Here is a 23,351-nt window from a genome sequence, read left to right on the forward strand (position 1 = left end):
TGTTTTCAGGCCAGACTGAACTACAACCATCTAATTCTTCAAAGTCCTCATGGAAGAAAAGAACACAATTTCCCTCAGTTGCCTAGTCTCAGGAATATCTTTACATCATTAACTCAAAATCACACACATACAATACAAATATTGAAGGGAGAAGAATAATGGTCAGGTTTTTAAACACGCTTTAGAGACTACCCGCACAGGCCCTTTCTTTATTTCCTCACTGAGCACACTGTCCCCTGATGCCATCTAACTTTATGTACTGCCATGGCCTAAAATGAATTCCATTTTGATCTAACATGGTAAAAACAAGTGTGGGAGAGCGCTGCTGTCATTCCTTGAGGTATTTTTCTTTTGCTGTGACAGTCTTATTTGAATCTGTTTTCAGAGTAAATAACTGTACCGCACAATTTAACACCCAGAATGTTCTGCTTGTTGCTGCTCTGTAATAGCTCAAACATTCTCTTCTTTCCTGGTTCCTTTGAGAAGCATATATAAAATGAGTAATTATTGCTGCTCAAGAACCGCTGGAGTCAGCAACGCTTCATAGGAACTGCATTTCCTCCTCTCCTCCTTCCCCTCCCACCACAAATTGTTCCCCATAAGTTAAGAATTAAGGACATATTACTGGGATAAAGAAATCTGACCTGAAATATGTGTTGCAGCTACAATGGCAAGCAACCAAAAGTATTAACAATAATTTCCAGCATAGCTGGAAAGGTTAGATGATTTGTCTTTGAAATGAGCCAACTCTGCACACTTTCATAAGATTAAAATCAGTTTGCTTTTCCTTCTGGACACCTCACCTCTACTATTTCTACTCCCCCAAAAAGGCAGAGTGGTTGACGCACATAAACAAATGGGTCTGGAAATTAACTTTCTTGACCAGAAGAAAACTCAAAGGTAAATTCCGCTCTGCATTGGTTTTTCTACACTTCACTGTGATCAGAATTTTTGTGGTTTCTTTCTCCCTGGAGAGATTATACTTGAGTGATAACATTTCTGACATACAGAAGCTTAAAAATAGAAAGAATGACAACTCTGTGTTATCTGTGACTCACAATCTAGGCCATTTCTGAGCCATACATCATTTCTGAGCCACTGACTTTGGGCCAATGAGTTATCTGTGCACCTATCTGTCACCTGTAAAATGAGAATAATAATAGGACTTCATGGAGTAAATGGGTAAGTGCTTCAAACAGTGCTGAGGACAGAGTAAGTGCTGAGTCACTATGAGCTCAGACCCTCATCATCACCACCAAGATACCACCATCTTCCAAAGCTGCCGGGGTAGCATAAGAAGTCAGCCCCAAGGCTTTTCATGCAAGCACAAAGTATCACAATCTTTATTCCAGAAGGCTCCCTGACTCATCCTGCAGGAGTCAGAGGTTTGCAGGACAAAGCAACAACAGAAGACAGGGCACAGAAAAAGATGGATAAGACACTTTCGGTTACAAAGAAATGGCACCTAATTTTGTTTCTTCACAGTTCTGTTTAAAAAGATCAATTCTTAAGAACATTCTTTCCAATACAAGGGGACAGAAAAGTTAAAAAAACCACAAAGTTCTCTAGTCAGCGAAGTCCTAGAGTTGCTCGGTCCAGAGAGCAATCTTTTATTTGATATCCTTTTCTCTTGAGTGTAGCTGGTATCCTCCTCCCCACATATGTTCATACGTGGTGAGTGTCCTTGTTAGACCCAGGATGGAAGAAAAGGACTCTTGGTTCAGAAAAGTGTCTTTACAAACTTACAGGGGCAATGCGTAGCAAGCTGGCACCTGTGCCTACCTCTCTCTGTGGCTGGCCAGGCCCCTGGCCGGTGGTCCGGAGGTTCAGGACATGCACCTCCTGCGGCAGCCCTGTCGTGCCTCTGCTGGCACAGCCCGAAAGGACGGTGAAGCTCTCCATCAAGGCCTGGACCGGATGGGAGGCATTGACAGGTGACAGTTCACACTGGGCACCGGGTTCTGGACCTGTAGAGAGAATCACAAGCATGAACCCCTCAGAGACCACAATCAACTGTACGACAATTAAATTTAACTGTTCTGGATGATCAAACCACTGCCAGCCCACCCAAGGGCTCTTTCCAGGAAAGTTACTTCCGGAACTAAATGGCAAAAAAACTAGCCTATTCTTCTAAAACTACAATCTCTTAAATTCCTTTTGGGTGATTTTGATGTGTATTTGATTATTCAAATTCCCTTTAAATATGAATGTGTTCCTCTGGATGGATGAAACCTCCCATTTGACGTCTGTGTTTAATTCTTCCTTCCTCTCTTAGAAGAAAACCAGAGGTAAATAAATTGCCTAAAGGTCCAATAATATTATGCATAAATAACATTAAACACCTAAAATTACATCAACAAAGTATAAGATGAAGTCCCTACCTTACAAGTGCTTCCGCTACTTAGACAAAGCCAAACAAATGTAAGAACAATACAAAGTAAGATGCAATGAGTGGAGGCAAATGGCCCCAGAGTTGCAGAGCCAAGTTTGGGCCAGAGGTCAGAAGATCCTCCAAAGAGGGGCAGGATGTGAACAAAGCCTCAAAAAGAACAAACGGGACCCTGGTCAAAGTCGGCTGCTGCTTCCTCATTCTCCGCCTCAATCAGACCTTAAGTCCTAAACCTATCCATGCTTCCTAATCTTTCCGTCCGGTAGCCCTCACTGCCTCTGCCCCTAGCAACTGCAGGTATGTCTAAAAGAAGCCTCAGGCATCAAGCTCTCCAGGCCACCTTCTATATAAGCACTGTCCATCCAACCCAGGAATGCTCAACTGAATGGTTATTCCAAGTGCAAGTACCTGCCCCTGCCCCCAGTCTCCCAAGCTGTCCTGTCCCTGGGGAGCTGCTGGCCCTGTGAATAGAGCCTGAGCTCCATAACCTGGCACAGGGGCCTTTCTTGTTCTAACTCCTTCCTACCTCTCCAGCCGCACCCCTCCCAATCCAGTAATACCAGCTAGGTTAAGGGTCTCCAAACAAACCATGATGATTCTCAACTCCAATGTCTTTATTCAAACTTGTTCCCTTTACCCACATTTCTCTTGCATTGTAACTCCAACCCCACATCACGCATCCCAAACTACGGGAGGTATTCTTTCTCTGTCCTCTCACAAGTGCTCTGGCCAGCTTTGCTGATTGGTTTTCCATCCTGTAGCAACCAATGGATACCTCTGTCTTAGCCAGTCCCGTGTGACCTCCTAATGCCTGTGGGCTACTCATCTTTACATCCTCAGCACCCACCACAGTGCCTGGCTCAAAAAATATTTGTCAAATGAATCCCTGAACTTAAGAAACAGTTTTCCCTTCTCTGATCAGTGAATAGGGCACCATTCCAGGTACTTGGCTTTGACTCTAAGGAACTGACGAGGGAAACAGATTGCTACAGTGATGTGAGGTACAACCCCACCACATTTTAGCCTCATTTCACAAAGGCAGCATTGACAGAGAGACATCCAGGAAGGAGGAGGAATCTTCAATACCTCAATCTCACACACTGAGCTTGGTGTTATCCACATTTCATAGCTGGGGAGGCTGGGACTTGAATACACAAAATCTACTAAACCTCAACCTTCCAAATGGAAGCCAATAAGAAATCTGAGTGCATGCCAGTTAGTTCTTCCCAACATCTACATAATAAAGATCCTCTCCAGGATTACAGCTCTGGTCTAAAATGTACATGCAGTTCAGAACCAGGCAGTCCCACACCTGCTCTGCTACCCCATAAGCAGACATCCTGCATGGTGTGCTAAGTCTATTTCAGAACTCATGGAAATTATCTAGGCTGATAATAGTTATCTGTTCTGAAATGAGGTATGTCCCTTCTCAAATAATCACTGCTACCCTTTGTACTGCTGTACTGTGTCCAGCTGCTTTCTAAGAGAGGTAGTGAAGAAAGGTGTCGCAGCAGCAAAGGCAGAAGGCACTGAATGTATGATTCCCACACAGGGAAAACAGTATGAGCAGGTGTGTGCCATGCCCTCCTGCCTTCACCAGCCATAGTGGGATGTCTGGTATATTTCATACCCCAGAGATCCAAAGACAGGCTCCTATTCCTACTCAACTCTGGGGACACACGGAGGCTATCGCTGCCCACACTGGAAATGCCTTCCAAATTGGTTTCATACCCTCCTGCCAGGAATTTGCCATTATCACAGATTAAGCACAAATAAAAAATACTTTCCAGTTCTATTTTTGTATGTACGTACAAAATGTTGCCTGGGCTGTAGTTCTACCCAAAACACATCTGCCAAAAGGCTTGCAATCTGCCTGACTTGCCATCCTCCCGATCATGCCACCACCACCCAGCAGGGTTTTCCTTAAATCACCCCACTGCTCGTCTCCACACTAGGGTGGGAGCAAAGATTCATGGGAAACAAATCAAGAGGATAAGGTCTTACACAGAGAGGGAAGGAACCACAGAGGGGATGTCCCCAGTGCTGAGGACGAGGACTCCTCACCGAGAGTCTATAGTCCTGTCCCATCACAGTTCAGGACAGGACAAACCCCACTTTATGGGCCATGGTGCCAGCCATGGCTTATACAAGTCAGCCCAAGGTCAAAGAAAGGAGAAAGAAATCCACAGGACACACTCTTATCAAGTGATGGGACAGCTCTCTTTACAGAGACCCACTGGGGGACCCCATCCTCAGCCAGAAAAAAGGACACACTCAAAAATCTACAGCTAACATCACATCATACTTAACAGTGAGAAGCTAGAAGCTTCCTCACTGAGATCAGCTATAAGGCAAGGCTATCTACCCCCTCTCACCACTCCTTTTCAACATTGTACTGGAAGTCCCGCTAATGCCTGCAGCTAGGAATGGCCCTATGACCAAATTCTGGCCAATATTATATAACCAGAGGTGATATATGCAATTTCCAGGGAGTCTCAGATAAAGGGAAAGAAATGTGTTCTTCTGCCCTTTCCTTCTTCCTGTTGGCTGGAATACAGATGTGATGGGCAGAGCTGGAGCAGCCGTCTTGGGCCATCGGACAGAAGCAACACCCTGAGTTGGGCAGAGCAATAAAACAGAAGTTGCCTGGGCCCTTGACGAACCTGGACCTGTTAAATCAGCTCTAGATTGCTTCCTTTTATATGAAACACATTCAAACTTTTCTCTTATTCAAAACAATAATATTATTTGGAGTTTTCTGAGACTTACAGCTTAACTTACCTTAATTAACATACTGGCTTTATTTTACTTCATCAGCAGTAAGTGTCAACCTTCTTTCCACTGGAGCCTCCACAAGGTTTCCTCCAGGAACACTTTCCCCACCATTCCTGTACATTTCCTCTACTATGGTGTGGCGAACTCCTACTCATTCTTCAGATCTCTCAAGGAAGCTTCTCTTACCGCTCATACTATATTGGATGTGCATTTTTAATACTCTCATACTACTATTTCTCTTCATGTGGCTATACTTGTACAATCATTTTGCTTAATGTCTGCATAAATTCAAGACTGCAAACACCTCAAGAGAATGGCATCCAATCATTCTGCTCATTGCTTTATTCCTTATCTCAGCATGAGGTCTGGCACCCAGCATGTCCTCAGATATTAATGTGGAGAGGGTGGTAGGAGAGGAAAAGTGAAAGAATCATGAGGTGATCCATTCTCAATGGATTTCGTGCCAATAGGAACTGTCTCCTAGAGTTCTTCCTTTTAGTCTACCTACTAGACAAAGCTTCAGTCTTGTACTAAAGGGAAAAATATCGATCATGAGATAAAGGAGGTAGCCTTTTAGGTTGCTAAGAATCAAGTTCCAGCTGGGGCTTCCCCACCCTCAAATGTCACAGAAGACAGAAACCCAAACCTGTTTTTGTCCTCTCATCCCAAACACTCTTCTGGTAAGGCTCTTATTTCCAGGTGGCACAACAATCTCTCCCCTCAGCACACCGTGCCCCGAGCTGCATCCTGCCCCTCCCTGTGGCCTCAGCCATGAACCAGTCTCCCATCTTTCCCCATTCACCTCACAGTGGTTTCTTCCAAAGTCTACCCACACAATGCCAGACCCATCTCCAGTCAGAAAAACTACTACCTGGGAACGAGGTGACCCACCCCCCAGCCTCTACCACACATGGCTGAGGTAGCAAGGTGGCCATGATCCTCACTTGACCACTGCGGAGCCCAAGTGTAGCGCTTCACAGCCACAAACATGCTCTGAAACCCTGTCTGACTCATCTGCTCACTTCTGTGGTGACCTAAGAGCTCTGGAGCTGCTAGAGCAGGCTCTCACTGCCAGCTTCGGAAGGCTGGGAGTTCCTCTTGTGGCCACCGCTGGGAACCCACAGCCCTTCCTTCCCCGAGCAATCTCTTCCCCACAGTCAATAGCAAGTGAGCACCATGCTCGGTGATGATGCTCCTGAGCACAGCAGAAGCTCCTCTGCAACAGTAAGGACAAACCAGGGCACAGGCGATGTGGGAAGAAATGCTGACTGGAAGCACCAGTCTCATAAACACACACACTCCTGTTAACCCTGCACCACGGTTTCTAATTGAAAGGCATTTTACAGATACTTGACTCTCAGCAGCCTCACAGAAACTCTGTAAAATGGGCAGAACAGATACCTCTCCCATTAGAAGCAGATTGTTGTAAGCCACAGAGCTGGGTGCGCATTTCAGTCAAATGCTTCCTGACAGTAACGCACCTCCAGAGACATTCCTCACTGTGGCATCCCACACTGGATATTCGCATTTCTTCTGGGCCTCTAAGACATGCCCTGTCTAGGATTCTTTGGGACTAATTCCTAAACAGTCTAACTTTTTCTTGCTCTCAAAGTCTGAGCTAAGTTTATCCTTCTCCACTGCTACTCAAGCAATCTGATCTCAAAATCTTGGGTGGTGTTTTTTGACCTGCTCCTCTCTCCTAACCTGAAGTCAGACTCTGTTATTTTCCTAAACAAATTTATTGACCTGAAGATGCAGAGATTCAAGTAAACCCTGTGGTGAGAAACTCAGCAGGTGGCCCAAACCAAGTGGCCTCTTTCACAAAGCTGGGCCCTCTGTTTAGCAGCTGAGCCACCAGGGGCCACAATGTGAAGCAAATGGTACCTAGGGCTCCACCTCCTGTAACAAGCCAGGGTTTACTCCTTTTTTTCTTTTTTCTCTTTTAATCCTCACCTAAGGATATGTTCATTGATTTTTAGAGAGTGAGGAAGGAGGCGGGGAGGGAGAGAGGGAGGGCGGGAAGAAGAGAGAGAGAGAGAAAGAGAGAGAGAGAGAGAAACATCCATGTGAGAGAACATCGATCAGTTGCCTCCCGTTCTTGCCCTGACTGGGGATCAAACCTGCAACCTAGGTTTGTGCCCTGACCAGGAATTGAACCCACAATCTTTTAGTGTATGAGACGACACTCCAACCAACTGAACCACCTGGCCAGGGCAGGGTTTGAGTCTTTTTTTAAAAAATTATTTATTTATTTGCTTATTTATTTATTTTTAGAGAGAGGGGAAAGGAGAGAGAGGGAGAGAAACATCACTGTGTGGTTGCCTCTCACTCGCGCCCCCAACTGGGGACCTGATGTGCAACCTAGTCATGTGCCCTGACTGGGAATCGAACCAGCAACACTTGGTTCCCAGGCCAATGATTCTTAATGAGTAAGGTTTTGGTGCACCTTGTCTGGGCCACATGTGTGCATATTATTTCTTATCTTCCTAACACTACATAAAGACAGTGTTACAACACCCATTTTAGAGTGCTGGAAAGTGGGTCTCAGAGAGGTTAAGTAATGTGCCAAAGTTCACAGGCCACCAGTAAGTGCCAGGTCCAAGCTCTTCCCATGACAAGGCACTGCCTTCTCCTACCTTGCATTTTCCAGTCCTTCACCTCAGGACTTGGTCCACACACTTTTTGGCCAAACATATTCATTAACTCATGTCTGATAAAATACAATATATTGCTTGGTTCACACACTTGGAACCTTTCAGTTGACACAAAAGACTTCACAAACATAATGAGAAAACACAAGCTCATTTCACCAAATGTCTTCATCTTTTTCACTAATGCTTGCCTATCTGCACATGGGAAATGTTTCTAAAAGATGGCTATAACATCAATGTCTAAATTCCCAGTTCCACTTAAAGACAAAAATGCAAGTGGACTCACCCTTTCATTATGTCCTTTTGCTACAACACAGCATTCCAATCTCAGTTACAGAACCCCCACATCCACACTGGCTGCAGGCCAGCCCTGAGACTTGACATAATACAGACAAAGCATTTGGGAACAGATGTATTTGCTGCACACACTTTAAATTTAATCTGTCCCAAAAGAAATTAATATCACACCTCATGCAACAGAATAAAATACTGAGGGGGAGGGGAAGTTATTGTTTGGGACAGGATATAGTAAGTAATTTTCACATTTAATAAATGTGATCCTTAAGCATACTAAATACCAATGCATACCAAGTTGATGCAAACATCTGGTACCTATTCCACATAATTTCCAGCACATTGATTCCCCCTATCACCCAGGGTACTAATGAGGAGCGTGTGTTCAGCTGTAATAAAAGTGGTAAAGATGCAGAGGGAATCAAGGGTAATATTATAGCCTGGGACCAAGACATCGCAGTGGGGAGATTTTATTCCAACAACACCATTGGCTAATAAGGGTTTCTGTTATTGTCCCACAGGGAATTCTGCAATGCTGTCAGCTGCAAAGAGGGACAAACTCCCACAGATTGTGGAACTGGGCACTGCAGGATCTATTCTGCTCCTGAGCTGAAAATCCCTTCTACCCCCATGGGATGCAAGAATCTGTAAGAAAGGGCACCCGAGATGATTTCCCAGCCAACAACACAGCCGGGCTCTAAGTGAGCTTTATGAGAGGGAATGTGACAAACACCAGGATATAATGCAAAAACAAAGTTCCAAGAAAAAACACCTGGAAGGCCCTGAGCTCAGGAGGCCTGCAGTGTACACAACATATGCTGATGTTTATACCATCTCAAATTACAACTCACTGGAGCTCTAGCGCCTTGGGAACGGAGTTGCGGAATGTACCGCCATTAAAATCCAAAGGCGGCTCTTCTACCATAGTGTCCACCTGGGTTTTTCAACAATAAAACTTGCCTTAAGGCTGAAGTTTATCCCTGGTAGGGAAAAGAAGAGCTCTAAAACCTCTAATATGGATTTCTCAGGGGGAAAATAAAAACCAGACAGATTTTTCTACAGCACAATTCCTTGGGCGTATCTTATCCTAGTTTCTTTCATGCTCCAAGTGAGTACCTAAATCCAAACCTTCCTCTTGACTAACCCACCCTCCTCCAAGAAGTCAACTGCCAACTTGCTGAGCCAAAAGCCAGTGCATATTTGTATATTGTTGTATTGAAACTATGGTGCAACCACGTTGGAGAATTTCCTGTCCAAGAGTGTTTTTAAATGTTCAAAAGAAAACAATGGGCAGAGTGTCCTTAGGAATCTAAATTCTCCAAGTGTTGGGATATGTCAAGCTATAAAGGGCACCCCCTCTTCCATCTAAGCAAGATAGTGCTATACAACCAAGAAGTACCAGGAGGGATTTAGGCAGCTGGTAGCATTTCATTCTGTGTTTTTTATAACCTAAAGAGAAAAGGTAGCAGAGGGGGCATGTTCCAGAAGTCACCACTGGGCAAAGCAAGAAAAGAGGTCTTGTATCGGAGACACAGTGAGTTGTCTAGGAGGAACACTGGGTCAGAAGATATAAGAGCTGCATTTTAAATCTAGATCTGCCACTTATTAGCTGTTTGACCTACCTTTAAGCTTCCCATACTCTCCCCCTCTCATAATCCATGACAGGTTTGACTTGTACATCAAATCAGATATACTACATACAAATTCTTTACAAATTTCGAGTACTATTAGAGACATAAAGTTCCCTAGGGAGAGGAGAAATAAATGAATGAAAACATTTTCTCCAACTGAAAAAAATGTTTTCTTTATGAGCTTTTAGAATGATTAATAAAATATCTAAGATAAGATGTTCTTATACTACTCCCTAGCCATTACTCCCCAAAAGTTATTTCTAAGAGTTGCACTGGGAAGACTTAAAATAAAACTATGTACAGTATTAGAGTAAAAATTCCTGTTCTCTGAGTACATTCTAAAAGTACAACTCCCAAAGGTGAGAACAGCCCATGATTCAGCCCCTGAGGGAATTCCTGGAATCAGAAAAGAAGTAATTTGACTTTCTTGTTGTTTATTTTCAATCTATAAGATAGTATACCTGTTTCTATGCTTCTGACAAGATCTAAAGGAAGTTGAAAATGAAGGGGACACTGGCTACAATATTCATTTATGGGGAGATTAGAATTTATAGGATGTTACTGCATAAGTGGCTTAGCACAGAGATCAAGAACAAACTTGAAGATTTGGAGAACGGAAGAAAATGGAACCTGTTTTTTTCTCCCACCATGAGAATTTGAGACACACAATGTAATGAAAAGAAAGTATACTTCTTTATTAAGTGCAGAAACAGAGGGAAGGATGTGCACAGAAACACAGAGCCATAACACGCTGCACAGTGCATTCTCTGGGACTGATGAGCTCTTGGTTAGGGCTGGGGTGCAGGGTCTGGATAAGTGACAAGACAATAGTTGTAAGTGGGGGGATGGTTAGAAGCGCAGAAGAGGTAAATCATAACTCCTGGGAAGTTGAATCATAGTCTGTAACCATTGGTCTTGATTATAGATAGGAGATGAGAGATTTAAAAAGGCAAATCTGTCAACTTTTGGTTTGGCTATGCAAAATATTACTAATTACAACCATGTGTACAAATTAGGCCATGAACTAAAAATATGTTTACTTTAGAATTTTATAATTCTCTCTCTCTCTCTCTCTCTCTCTCTCTCTCTCTCTCTCTCTATATATATATATATATATATATATATATATATATATATTTATATATATATATATAAATCAGAGCACTCAACAATTGGGTTAAAGGACTGAAGGAGCCCTGGTTGGTGTGGCTCAATGGATTGAGTGCTGGCCTGCAAACCACAAGGTCACCGGTTCAATTCCCAGCCAGGGCACATGCCTGGGTTGCAGCCCAGATCCCTGGTTGGGGGCATGCACCAGGCAACCACACACTGATGTTTCTCTCCCTTTCCTTCTCCTTCCTTTCCTCTCTCTCTAAAAATAAATAAATAAATAAAATCTTTTTTTTTTAAAGGGTTGAAGGAAATGCTTAACATAAATGTCAAATTTACCAAGCATCAATATATACATCAAATCCCATTACAATATTAAACCATATTCCTTCCTCTTCAAGCTGGCTAGGTCACTGCTCGGGTGCTTCTTCTGTCAAGAGGGAAAAAGAGATGACAGTCTGTAGAGAAATCTATGAATAACTAGTGTGCTCTTGCTCCTTTCACAGTAAAGTGTAAAAGGCTCAGGAGAATCTACAGAGCCGATGTTTCCAGAGTTTGCAGCAGTTATGGGCAAATAACGCAGCACCACAGATAGGATTTCTCAGTGTAGGTAGACCAGGAATCACTGGGCCTTTGAAAGGCAGAAGGATTGTGTCCAGCTAAGTGGCTCTGATCCAGAACCACATTTTTGAATCTGATTAAATTCAGAGACTCTATAAACCTGTTATACCTATTATATTAATACTTTTCCATTATAACCAACATCAGCTCTTAGTTACAACTCTATTGTTTCATTAATCTGGGTATGTGTTTGCGTATCTTCTACTTAACTGGAAACCCCATGAGGGCAAGGACTGTGTTTCTTTGGCTTATCCTCTATCTATCCATCTGGTGCTTGGCACAGTGCCCGGCATGTGGCAGGTATTCCCAAGTACTTGTTGAATGATGAATTCCTCAGTCAAACAACCAAAACCCTAATTCTCTATGGACCATAGAACCAGTCTCCTAGGTTCATATCTCAGCCCTGTCACACTTCAGCTGTGTAGCCTAGGACGGTTACTTAACCATTCTGTGTCTCTGATTCTGCACTTGTACAAAGGCGTTATCATAGTATCTGCCCCATAAGACTGTTCTTAGGATTAACTAATATATGTTATCATATAACTATAATTATTATTACTATCTCTCCAACTATGGATGTGTTCTGAAAAAATTAACTTCTTAATCTACCTCAACATCCTTTTGCATTAAAAATCAGAATATTAGAGCTTAAAGGAAACTTTGTTTCATGTAGTTCAATTTCCTTCCTTTTACCCTGCAGGTTTAAGAGACCTCTATAAACTTGCTGGTATAAAGGCCTTCTCTACCAGTCCTTCCTAGTGTTCAGACAAGTTCTGCCATGGCTTCTGGTCCTAGAGAAGCAAAACTAATGTACCAAAGTAGGTCTGATCAGAGTCCCCCATTTATGGGCTCTACTAGAAAATTCCTGATCCAACCAAAATGTCATGCCATACATTTCTTTATTATATATACACTCAACTACTTCTAGAAAGGAAGATGAGGGGCTTGTAATAAAAAATAAACAAAAACAGGCTCAGAAAACCCACTTCAGCAGCCAATCAATTAAGAAGTGGCTATAGCAAAAAAAAAAAAATCTTACTGAAGCACTTAACTGAAGGAAACTGCCTGATTTCAGTATCCAACCTAGCCCGGAGCTTCCTAGCAGCCAAGGTAAAAGAAAATGTGATGCTTACAAGATCTCATAAAAAGGAAACAAATCAGCTATTTGGATAAGAAAACATTTATGGTTTTTTTTTAATAATTTATTTGTTTATTTATTTAATTTTATTTTTAGAGAGAGGGAGAGAAACATCACTGTGTGGTTGCCTCTCACTTGCGTCCCCAACTGGGAACCTGACGTGCAACCTAGTAATGTGCCCTGACTGGGAATTGAACCAGCGACACTTGGCTCGCAGGCCGACGCTCAATCCACTGAGCCACAGCAGCCAGGGCTAAGAAAACATTTTTTTAACTCTGATTTTAAGTGGCCTATACTAATATGAGGATCAGTGATTTCAAAAGTCATTTTATAAAAACCATAAACACATAACTTTTTTTATATGGCCTCATTAACAATAGAGGGAATATGCTCTACAGTGAATTTCATTCAAGGTTCCAGGCAAGTCTCTCTAGTACGCACAGAAACTCCTTTTCTAGAATTGGAAGAAATTCTTTTAACTTTTTAAAACTTTTTAATGTGGCTATAGTAGCAAAAAAAGTAAAAATAAGAAGTGGCATTAGTTTGCTAACGGCTTTGGGGGATTTTGTGATCTCGACTTTTAAAAACATGCCATGCAATAAATCAACAGTTTTGGATTTTGCTGTGCTGGGTCAACAAGCAACTTTTGAAAAAATAAAATCTAAACAGGTATAAGTTTAAGGTTCGATTCAATCAAGTTGTATTTATCCCGAAGATACATGTAAAATAATGTACTGTTGTTTAATAAACTCTTCCCAAAAATTTAAAACTGGGATAAATGAGATACCTGTTCAGAAAAACATCTACTGAGCATGCTCATGACAAAACTTCACACACAGTAAAGTACTGTAGAGCACACATCTGTACCTGACAAAGCAACCTTTCAAAACAGATGTGTCATAGGATGTTTCAAAGCTCAACTTTTTTTTTTAAGTTTGTCACATTCAATCAAAGCAATTTCTGTTTTTCTGAAATCTGTGTGTTATTTTGGAGAAAACTTTTCTTCAGTGTTTTTCCACTCTGAATCAACTAGCTCCTCTCTTTTCCTCCCAAGTGAACCTTCAGAAACCACTGTGCCAGCGGGAATTCACCTTTTCTTACATGGAGACAAACTCTAATACTTTCAAATGGTCAACTTGAAAATATAATCCTTTGCATGCCAATTCCTAGAACAAAAGGGGCTTTGTTTCAAGATTTGCATGGAAAAATGTACCCAAGTTACACTAATCCATTATTTAAGGTGATAATTAATTCCTTCTCTCGTTTAATATCATACTCCCTCTTCCCACCGTACTTCATCCCCCAAGAACCCGCCTTACGGCCATACGATAAATGCCACCTTTATTCCGCATTGACTAATAATGAGCTCTCCCACACAAGCAGATCTTCCAAATAACTAAGGCTTTACTCCTTTTGACAAAGGAAGTGATTTTAATCATTTTTAAGGGAACTCGACCTAAAACACACTACACACGTAATCACTTCCTGGCCATATTAAACATTTTGAGCATCCAGAATATCACTTATTAAATTGTTTTTGAGGACCTGGGGCCATCATTATAAATACTACTATTTCTATGTTTTATAGTTCTGCGTACACTTCCTATACTTCTGTTTTTCTCATCTCTGGCTGCAGGCCTGTGTCTCTGCCTCAAGTCCATCACAGGCAACCTGTTACCCTCAATTCTAAGTTAACAGGCTTGGATGAAGGCTCTCCCCCCTACAGAGTAATCTATATGGACTTTTGGCAGCTACCCTCCTTGTAACTCACCAAAGGTTTTGGCAACCTTCATGTGCTCCAGATGCATGGACCTGCCAAAAGACTGATACTGTATAATAATATTAGTGACAATATTAGCAACAACATTAGTGACCTGTCCACACCAATCTAATTTGATGGGCAAGCCATCAAAAGAAAGTAAAGCTGAGGGAGTGCAGTGAACTGTTGAGAACTTAGTTCACACAAAAGCTGTGCAAAAAAAAAAAAAAACCTACTCTCCCATCATTCTAGGGCTTCGAGCATTTAAAAAAGTTTATCTTCTCAAGAAGATAAGAAAGCAAATATATGACTAAGTTATATGTATATATAATTATGTGTGTGTGTGTCTCTGTGTTCTGGTGTATAAAGGTCTCATGGTCATGTCTCCCATCTTACTTATTTTTCAAGATGAAGAGATTTAACCTGAACATCCCAGATTAATTACAGTTTGGCATCATTTGCACATTCTTCCACTGTAGTTCCTCAGTGGAACTTGAAATCACGGTCTTCACTTTGTCACAATGCTAGTAGACACTGTCATGGAAATCAGTGGTCCCTGTCCCATGTTGGCACAAATGATCCCACTGTGACCAGGATAGTGCAAGGCAGGCTGCAGGCTGGACAGAGAAAACACAGAACAAGGCCACTCAAAAAGCCCCTCTATAGTACAATGATATCATCTGCAGCTTTCTAAAATCAAGTCGGGACATGGAAATCTTCTCTGCTGTCTCATGTTAGAACCAGTCAGACTGCACTGTTTGCAAGTCATGGTTGTATAAGGAAAGGCATAGGCTGAGGACCAGTGCAGTTCCATAGACTTGGGGAGGTTCATTAAAAAAAAAATTATTTCCTGAAATGAAAGAGTTTCTTTGCCCCAGAGATAACTCATAATTTATCTTAGATTTCAACTTTTTTAACTGTAAAAGTATAGGAAATTGCATGGAAACAATGAATGGAAGTGTACTTTTTTTAATCAAACAAAAACAGGAAACTTTCAGCAATTTATGGTAAAACCACATATTTGAGCCAAAGAGAAAAATTAAACTATCCTCTCTTAACTCCTCACCTTTCACCCTCTTCCATCCAAAATATACAAGAATGGACAGAACTGACACCCATGAAATAAATCTCAAGACTAAAAAAAAAAAAGTGAACATTTACAGGCTCCAAAAAATACATTTGCCCTAAATTACTTTAATGAACCTCTACAAATAAACCTACACCTACTTCTTCTATTATTGTATGGTCAATTGTATGATCATAATAAAACTTTGGAATACTAAAGACAATAAGTGAGGAAATTCCAGAAAATATAAAAACTATTTCAGGGAGGCAAAACAGAACTCTATTTATTTTTCTATCTTAATGCATAGGAATGAATAAACCAGCAAAATAACACAGGCAATCACAAAAGTAAACATATCTGGCTACAGTTCTATAACATGAACTCTTCCAAATTTACTACCTCCTTCATGCTAAAGAAATAATTTCCTGATCCCCCCACATCTTTCCCCTACTCTAAAAACCTCCACGATACTGTGAACAATTTTAAAATAGGTGTTTTTTATTCCCATGACACCTAACTCAGCAACTGACACACCAGGCAGAAAGGAAAAGCTCACATTTAATTCTCATTCACTTCAGTCTTAGTTCAGCCCTGTCTGGGCTACGGCTCCAATTTCTAATTATATATCACTCCCCTCAGTTTTCACATCTTTAAACTGGAGATAATTCTTGTTCTATATAATCCCCAGGGTTGTTAGAAAAACAAATGAGATTATACATTGGAAAGGGTTTTTTTAATTATTATTAAATTGGGAAGCGCTACACAACTATCAAGATATTATCAACAAATATATAACAACTCAATAGAAAAGAACCTCTTTTCTCCTCATCATCTGCCCTCTCCCTTCAAAAAAAAAAAGAAGAAACTCACAACATACAACATACAGAGTCAAGAAGAGTGCACCTGGCATTAGAAGACCTAAGTGCTAGTCACAGCTCTGCCTCTCACAAGCTGCCTGACCTGAGCCACCTCACTTAGTTTCTTCCCCTGTAAACTGGGGCTGATATTACCCATCTTGCCAAAGTAAACAGAAGTAATGGAGAGCAAAGTATTCTGTAAGCTTGAAAATGAGACACCTAGGTAAGAAATTAACGAACTGGATTTGTCTAACAAAAAGTTTGGACTTTTTGTTTTAAAATCGATTGACAAGGAAAGTAGCTGGCTGTGATCAGACTTTTCCTAAACACCTGAAGGAAAAAGGATAAGCAAACACAGAGTTGAGAAGCTTCCATAGTGGGAATGCACATATTAATTATGTCAAGAAATAGGGTCTTCAGCAATTGGAACTTAGAGCAAGTAACCGTGGGTCAGAACCTCTTCAGTCCACTTAAGCTTGTGAATTGAAATATCAGGTCAGAGTTTCTCTGTTCCTGGTTAAGACAGAGGCAGGCAAGCGCTAATTCTACATGTGGGTGCCCAGCATTCCAGAATAAACAGCAGCTCATGCAGAAAGCAATAGAAGCAGAGTAAGAGGAGAAAATAGATCAACAAACTACAACAGATTGGTCGCTTAGTAATTAAAAGGAAAAAAAGAAAAGAAAATAACCTCTCTCGAAGTTCAACTCAAGGCTGAATTCCTATCAGAAAACTACTGAAGGCCAAAGCCCACATCTGCATAATATTTTAAACCTGAGGCTGGTCTTTGAGAAAACATTTGACAAAGATTATCAAAACACTGATTTTTCTTTCTTTCTACTCATTTTTCTCAATTATTTTTCATGCCTAACCCTTGAGCTTCACTTACAACTCCTGCTTTCTCGACTGCAGTAAGCAAATACATATAAATCTGGACCAGACAGAAACTGTACAACATTCTCTTGTTTCTTTTGGTTGACATTTCCCTTGTGTAACTGAGTGACTAGCAAACAAGCATACGACTAACAGCCAACAGCGACGGTGCTGGAATTGCCCTGATGGCGATAAGGCAGCCTCACATTCTTCCTGGGCTCCCACACGGTCCCTTGAATTGAACACACCATCTGTTTCAACTGTGGGGTCTCTTCATCTTCACAAGACTGCATTTTGAAAATCACTAGAGACTGTGGTTCCCATCTATCGGCCTCAACTGAAACTTCAGGCTCATGTGGTAAGTGTTAACATGCAAATATAACTTTACCTAGTGGGAGCACACCGAAAGCTAAAGGAAGCATTTAGAAATTTAATGACATGCCTTCTTTTACGTTCCTTTACATAAGCAGAATAAAAAGTACTTAGTTTACTTCTCCCTCCTAAATTGATATAGGATTTTAACTATATTAGGATAGGATTATTTTCAAATACTCCCATATAACAGATATTCTTACTAAAGAAAACATCTTCATGGAACCACATATGAACTCATCTGATCCCTGGGCACCTTTTCATCTGTCATCTCTACAACTACACATCTGACAGAATCAAATTGCGGCCCTAAGTACTAAGAATGACTGGCCTTCTAAGGAACTCAAGAACCTAGTATACAACAAGCACCCTAGTTATATATTTACTTTAAAATAAGAACAATAACTTTTAACTCTACCTTATTGCTTTGGGCTCTGCCTCTGGCCAGATTTAAAAAATAGTAAAAAACTACCACGAGACATAACTCCAGTTAGCATTAGCATGTTAATGCAAATCCACAGCCATGTGGCAGTACATTTTACAAACAAAGCATCATAAGGAACGTACTTTTCAAAAGGCATGGGAATTGTGCTTTCCAAGGTCTATATTTGACAATCTTTGGAATAGGATTGCAAATATTAGCACAGTGTAATAAATTAGATGTAATCCCTTCTTCATGACAAGTCACTTGCAAAAGAACACTCTGACCTTGGAGAAGTTCTCGAAGGTTTAGACAAAGGACTCGGACTGCAAGAAGTGGTTTCTTGTTTGTTTGTTTTCAAATACTGCCTGTTTTAAATCATCCGTTCGTTTTTACGCCAGAAAGGATGCAAATGTCTAAATTACTATACTCATCTTCCTCTCACTGCTTTTAACTGCCCATAAAACAAGTTTAAACTGCGCTGGCCTTGCCAGGACAAATGTTGGCCCACGTATTCCAGAAAAGCCATGAATATCCTGAAGGTCAAACAAAATACGGATTATTTCCAATCATAAAGGAAGTCTGTGCTTTCTGGAAGGTGGCCCCCACCTCAGCCTTGACTTGGTATGCTATGAAGCAAGGAAACCAACAGTTGGAAACGCCTTGAGTTTTAATCAGTACTTTCTGAAGGACGCTACTAATAGCAGGGGGAAAAAAAGTAAACGTACTTGATGTTCACATCTCCCTCTGTCTTGGCTTTTCTCCTCTTGCAGATGCATGTACAGATGTATGAAACAATATTTTACTAACAAAGCTTTCATATAAATTTGGGTTCTTGCGTCATTCACGAAAAAGGCTTGACACATCACTTACAGTTTTTTCCTCTATTTACCAAGCAAGTTCCCACAAGTGCTTCTCATAGTAAAAAATATTGCAGTGATAATGGTGCTTAAATGGGGGGCGGGAGGGGGGAGTAAGAAAGGGGAGGGAAGAAAGCTTTTTACTGCCTACTTTTCATAAAGTACTGAAAACCTAACTGTTTTCAAACACTAAGGCATAAGATCAGGGGAAATTTGCACGCCCACACTAAAACATAATTCTCTCTTTCTTTCTTCGGCACACTGAAACAAAAAGAAATCCCAACAGGGTTTTTTGCAGATGAGGAAACTGAGGCCCAGAGAAATTAAGGGACACTTGGTGGTCAGCACCTACCACAACAGAGCCCCACTTTCCTCGGGGGCCTGGTCATCTGGAAAGGGCTCGCACTTTCCCCGCTCTGGCACCTCATCTCCACTCCTGGACTCGGAGGTGCTGAAAGCCCACCCAGACTTTAAAGCCCAGCTCAGAGGTCTTCACTGCCTCAGCTAGACATAACCTTGCCCTTTCCTCTGCATTCCTGCAGCAGCTTGGTCCCTCTCTCATGGGCACACACCACAGCACCAGGCCACAAAGCTGAACGTATTCAAGTCAGAGAGAGCATTTTCTTATGAATCCTCCACAGCACCTAGGTAGGGTCTCATACATAATAAGCACTCAATAATATTGGTTAAATAAAATTATTTGATCAATTAATGAATAAAGTGACATTTCTGAGGTTCACAGCCAGTGGGCAGCAGAAGCAAAAATAAAATCCATGCTCCATGGTGACAGCATAGAGCTTGTATCGCACCATCACCAAACTCCATGGCTGCGTTTCTGTGTGTGTGTGTGGAGAGGTGTGTACCGTGCTGTTTGCACACACACGCAAGTCTTCACAATGAGGCAAAGAACAGTGAGCTTTCTCACCATGAACTCAGTTTTGATTTTCTTATGTGTCCCCACAGCCTTAGCTGTTATTTTATATTTTCACTCTTCACTATGAAAAATTTTAAACTGGATCATTTCCTCTTTTTCCCTCAGCCTTTTCTTTTTTTTAAAAAAAGGAAAGTTTAGGACAGCAGGAAAACTGCTGAGCTGCGGACACAAAGAAAAGCTGACTCTGCACATGCCTCATTGTTTTCTATTTTCATTCCAGCACGGTTGTGGCTAGAAACCGGCATTTAGGATTCCCAGTGGACCTGCATCCCTGGTGTTTCAAAATGTTACACTTTATACACTTCTCTGAGAGGTGTGAGTCAGTTGAATATGTTCCCTCACATATATCACATATCTTTAGGGAAGTAACCAAAATAACGTGTTTGGGGGAAAGAGGGGAAAAGAGGACCGAGGGAGTATTCAGAGATGTAATTACACATACACCAGTGGGACCTTTCTGGTGTGTGTTTTGGAGGTGGAAGGTTTAATGTAAACATTAACTTCATTTGTGCTTTTGACTTTTATATACAGACTGCATCACCACACACTTGAGTATACATCTGCTAAAAATGCTGACCCATTATTATGAGAACGCCATTTACTCTATTATGGGTTTGTGTTTTATTTGCTTTGTTTTGCCATCAGATTTTCTTAGCTTTCTTCCTCAAATGCATTTAATGACTTAATTTGAAAAATAATTTTATATGCCTATTGATTCTAGAGAGAGGAAGAAAGAGAGAGAGAGACGTCTATGTGAGAGAGAAACATTGACTGGTCGCCTCCCATACATGTCCCAACCAGGGATTGAATCCGCAACCTAGGTATGTGCCCTGACCAAGAATTGAGCCCCCCATCTTTTGGTGTACAGGACAATGCTCCAGCCAACTGAGCCACACCACCCAGGGTTTAATTTTAAATTTTTGATTATTTTATTGCCAATGAGATCCTCCTATGATCCAAGGACACAGGTCATCTTGCCAGAGAGTAAGACTGGTTCCTCTTTCCAAACTGCTCAGATACTGCATCTGGCAGGGAAGGCTGCTCACACCAACTTCAAGGGACCTACAAACTGAATCCTAACCATCGCCCTACTCCACTGTCCCTATAAAAAGGACCATTTCTCAAAGAGCTGAGCCATCCCGCAGGCTGAAAATAACCCTTAGATCCATACAGAAATCAGAACCCCAAGGAAGCTGAGACCACTCACCCATGGAGGGCCATTCCCCTGTAGGGAGAGGGCCACCAGGAATTGGCTGCATCTACCCACACAGCCTTTCCTGGCAGTGACTGATTTATCTAACCACGGCACTAAATCCACAGCTCACAACAGCAGGACACGGCTGTCAGGGCACCAGGGCTCTCCGTGTTGCCACTGTCACAGCCTCCTGAGTCATGAATCGCAGCTCCAAGCCTGATGGCAGGGGTAGAGGCTTCACCAGCCTCCCAACCCCCCCAAATGAGAATGTCTGCTTTTCCTTTCCCTACTCATGCTATGATTCCATTATTTAAAAGATATTTTATCTTCTATAATTTTTCTCAAAGTCCGTAAGAAGAGAATGGGCCAGCTTCAGAATAGAGAAAGAAGCACTAAATTTGGAATCACAAAATGAGGGTTCCAATTTTTGAGTTGGCTTCTTAGAAGCCAGGTTACTTTGTCACAATCTTTCTGACTCTTGATTTTAGAAAAATGATGAATAGTAGCATATTTTCCACAGGACTGTTAAAAGATGTAAATGAGATAATACATAAGAAACTACCTAGCACATACTTCCTAACCTTTTACCTATAAAGCAATTATAATACTCAATTAATACTTCTCAGAGGGTGTGATTATTCAATAATAAAAGACCCATAAGAACATTTTGAATCTTTTGCAATCTTTACTAGGTCCAGGTAGCAACTGAAGTTCCCAATATCTCTGTAAAAGTATTATACCATAACTGTAATTATACCATATTGCAATTGGTATAATTGAAAATACACCAACTGTAGTACATCATAACTTTACAACATAACTGAAAAGGTATTATGGTGTTACACACACAGGTGTTAACTGCCATAGTATTTAAAATAGGGAAACACAAGAAACAACTAAAACATTCACGAGGGCACATCTGTACCATGAAATACATATGCTGTACTTAAAATAGTTATTATTTGTATCAACAGAAAAAAAAAAATTGGGGGTGGGGGTAGTCTCATTAACAGGATAGATTTTGCCCTGGCTGGCGTGGCTCCATGGATTGAGTGCCAGCCTGCGAACGAAATGGTCACCAGTTCGATTCCTAGTTGGGGCACATGCCTGGGTTTTGGGTCAGGTCCCCAGTTGGGCGTGTCTGAGAGGCAACCGGTCTTCCCTCGCACGTTGCTGTTTCTCTTGCCATCTTTCTCCCTCCCTTCTCCTCTCTTTAAAAGTAAATAAATAAAATCTTCAAAAAAATTAAAAACAGGATAGATTTTATTTTTTTAACTGATTTTACTGGAGTGACGCTGGTTCGTAAAACCATAGTGTATAACTCAATAAAATATCATCTGCACACTACGTCATGTGCCCATCACACCAAGCAAAGTCTCTTTCCATCCCCCTGTCCCCCTGCTTTGCCCACCTCCATCGACCTCCACCTCCCTTTCCCTCTATCACCACACTGTTGTCTGTGTCTATGCTAACAGAAAAGTCTTAATGACATAATGCAACCTTTTTTTAAACTGCAAAGTATGGAAGAAGATGTAATTCTTTAACTCCCCTAAATTTGTGTGTATATATTCACAGATATGTATATAAGTACACAGAGAAAGGACTGAATACATAATTCTAACTGTAAATAGTTCTTACCTAAGGTTGGGGCATTGCTAAAATTGGTCAGAAAAATGAATGGGAACTATGACTTCGCTCTCTGCTTTCTACAATATATAACTCCTTTATGCAAATGTATTTCAACCATTAATTGTATAATGAAAAGTTTTATTTGTATAATTAAAAACTAAAAATGTATGTCCTAAGTTACCATACAAATAATTCTGATAAAGCAAATGCTGGTTGATTAGCTTCTGCTCTGGATGTCTTATTTTGGTTCAGCATCACGTGTGGTTCAAAAATTTAAAAAATTTAAAAATAAACCAACCACCCCAGTAACTCTCTAAGCAGCAGAGGACCCTGGTCTACTCCACTTGTATGACAACAGCCTCTCCCTTCTGTGAGGACTTCGGCCCAACTTCCTACACCTCTGTGGTCAGTGACTGCAAGCCTGGCATCCTGTGGCTGCTGCAGTGACAACACCTGGCTTGCACTCCTGGCTCTGCCATCTACCACCTGAGACTCCGTCTCATTTTTCTCATTTGTTAAATAGGGATTTATCTATATGGCTGTCACAGAGATTATATGACACATACTAAGTGCGCAATAAATGGCTATTTCCATCATTATCATTATTAACCAGGAAATTTGCGGGGTCTCAAGATCAATTCTTATCTATAAAATGAGGGCCTATGATTTGATTATTTCTAAAGCTTCCAGCTCTAGTATTCTATGTCCGTGTGCTATAGGGAAAAAGTAGACAAACACATTCTGCGGAGTGCAGCCAGATGGCTGAGACCACAGAGAT

General features: G+C 41.3%; 1 protein-coding gene across 2 annotated transcripts in view; it reads right to left on the reverse strand.

Moving 5' to 3' along the window:
• The window catches only part of TGFBR3 (transforming growth factor beta receptor 3), a 211,268-nt gene that overhangs the window by 122,962 nt on the left and 64,955 nt on the right, over positions 1–23,351 (reverse strand). For both annotated transcript variants that reach the window (XM_090269730.1, XM_090269729.1), the window contains exon 3: positions 1,783–1,967. In XM_090269730.1, the coding sequence (XP_090125856.1) occupies positions 1,783–1,967 (185 nt within the window). The remainder of the gene's footprint in view (positions 1–1,782; positions 1,968–23,351) is intronic.

This window comes from Furipterus horrens, unplaced genomic scaffold (assembly GCF_987537825.1).
Source record: "Furipterus horrens unplaced genomic scaffold, mFurHor1.1.pri manual_scaffold_3, whole genome shotgun sequence".
Classification (NCBI taxonomy): Eukaryota; Metazoa; Chordata; class Mammalia; order Chiroptera; family Furipteridae; genus Furipterus; species Furipterus horrens.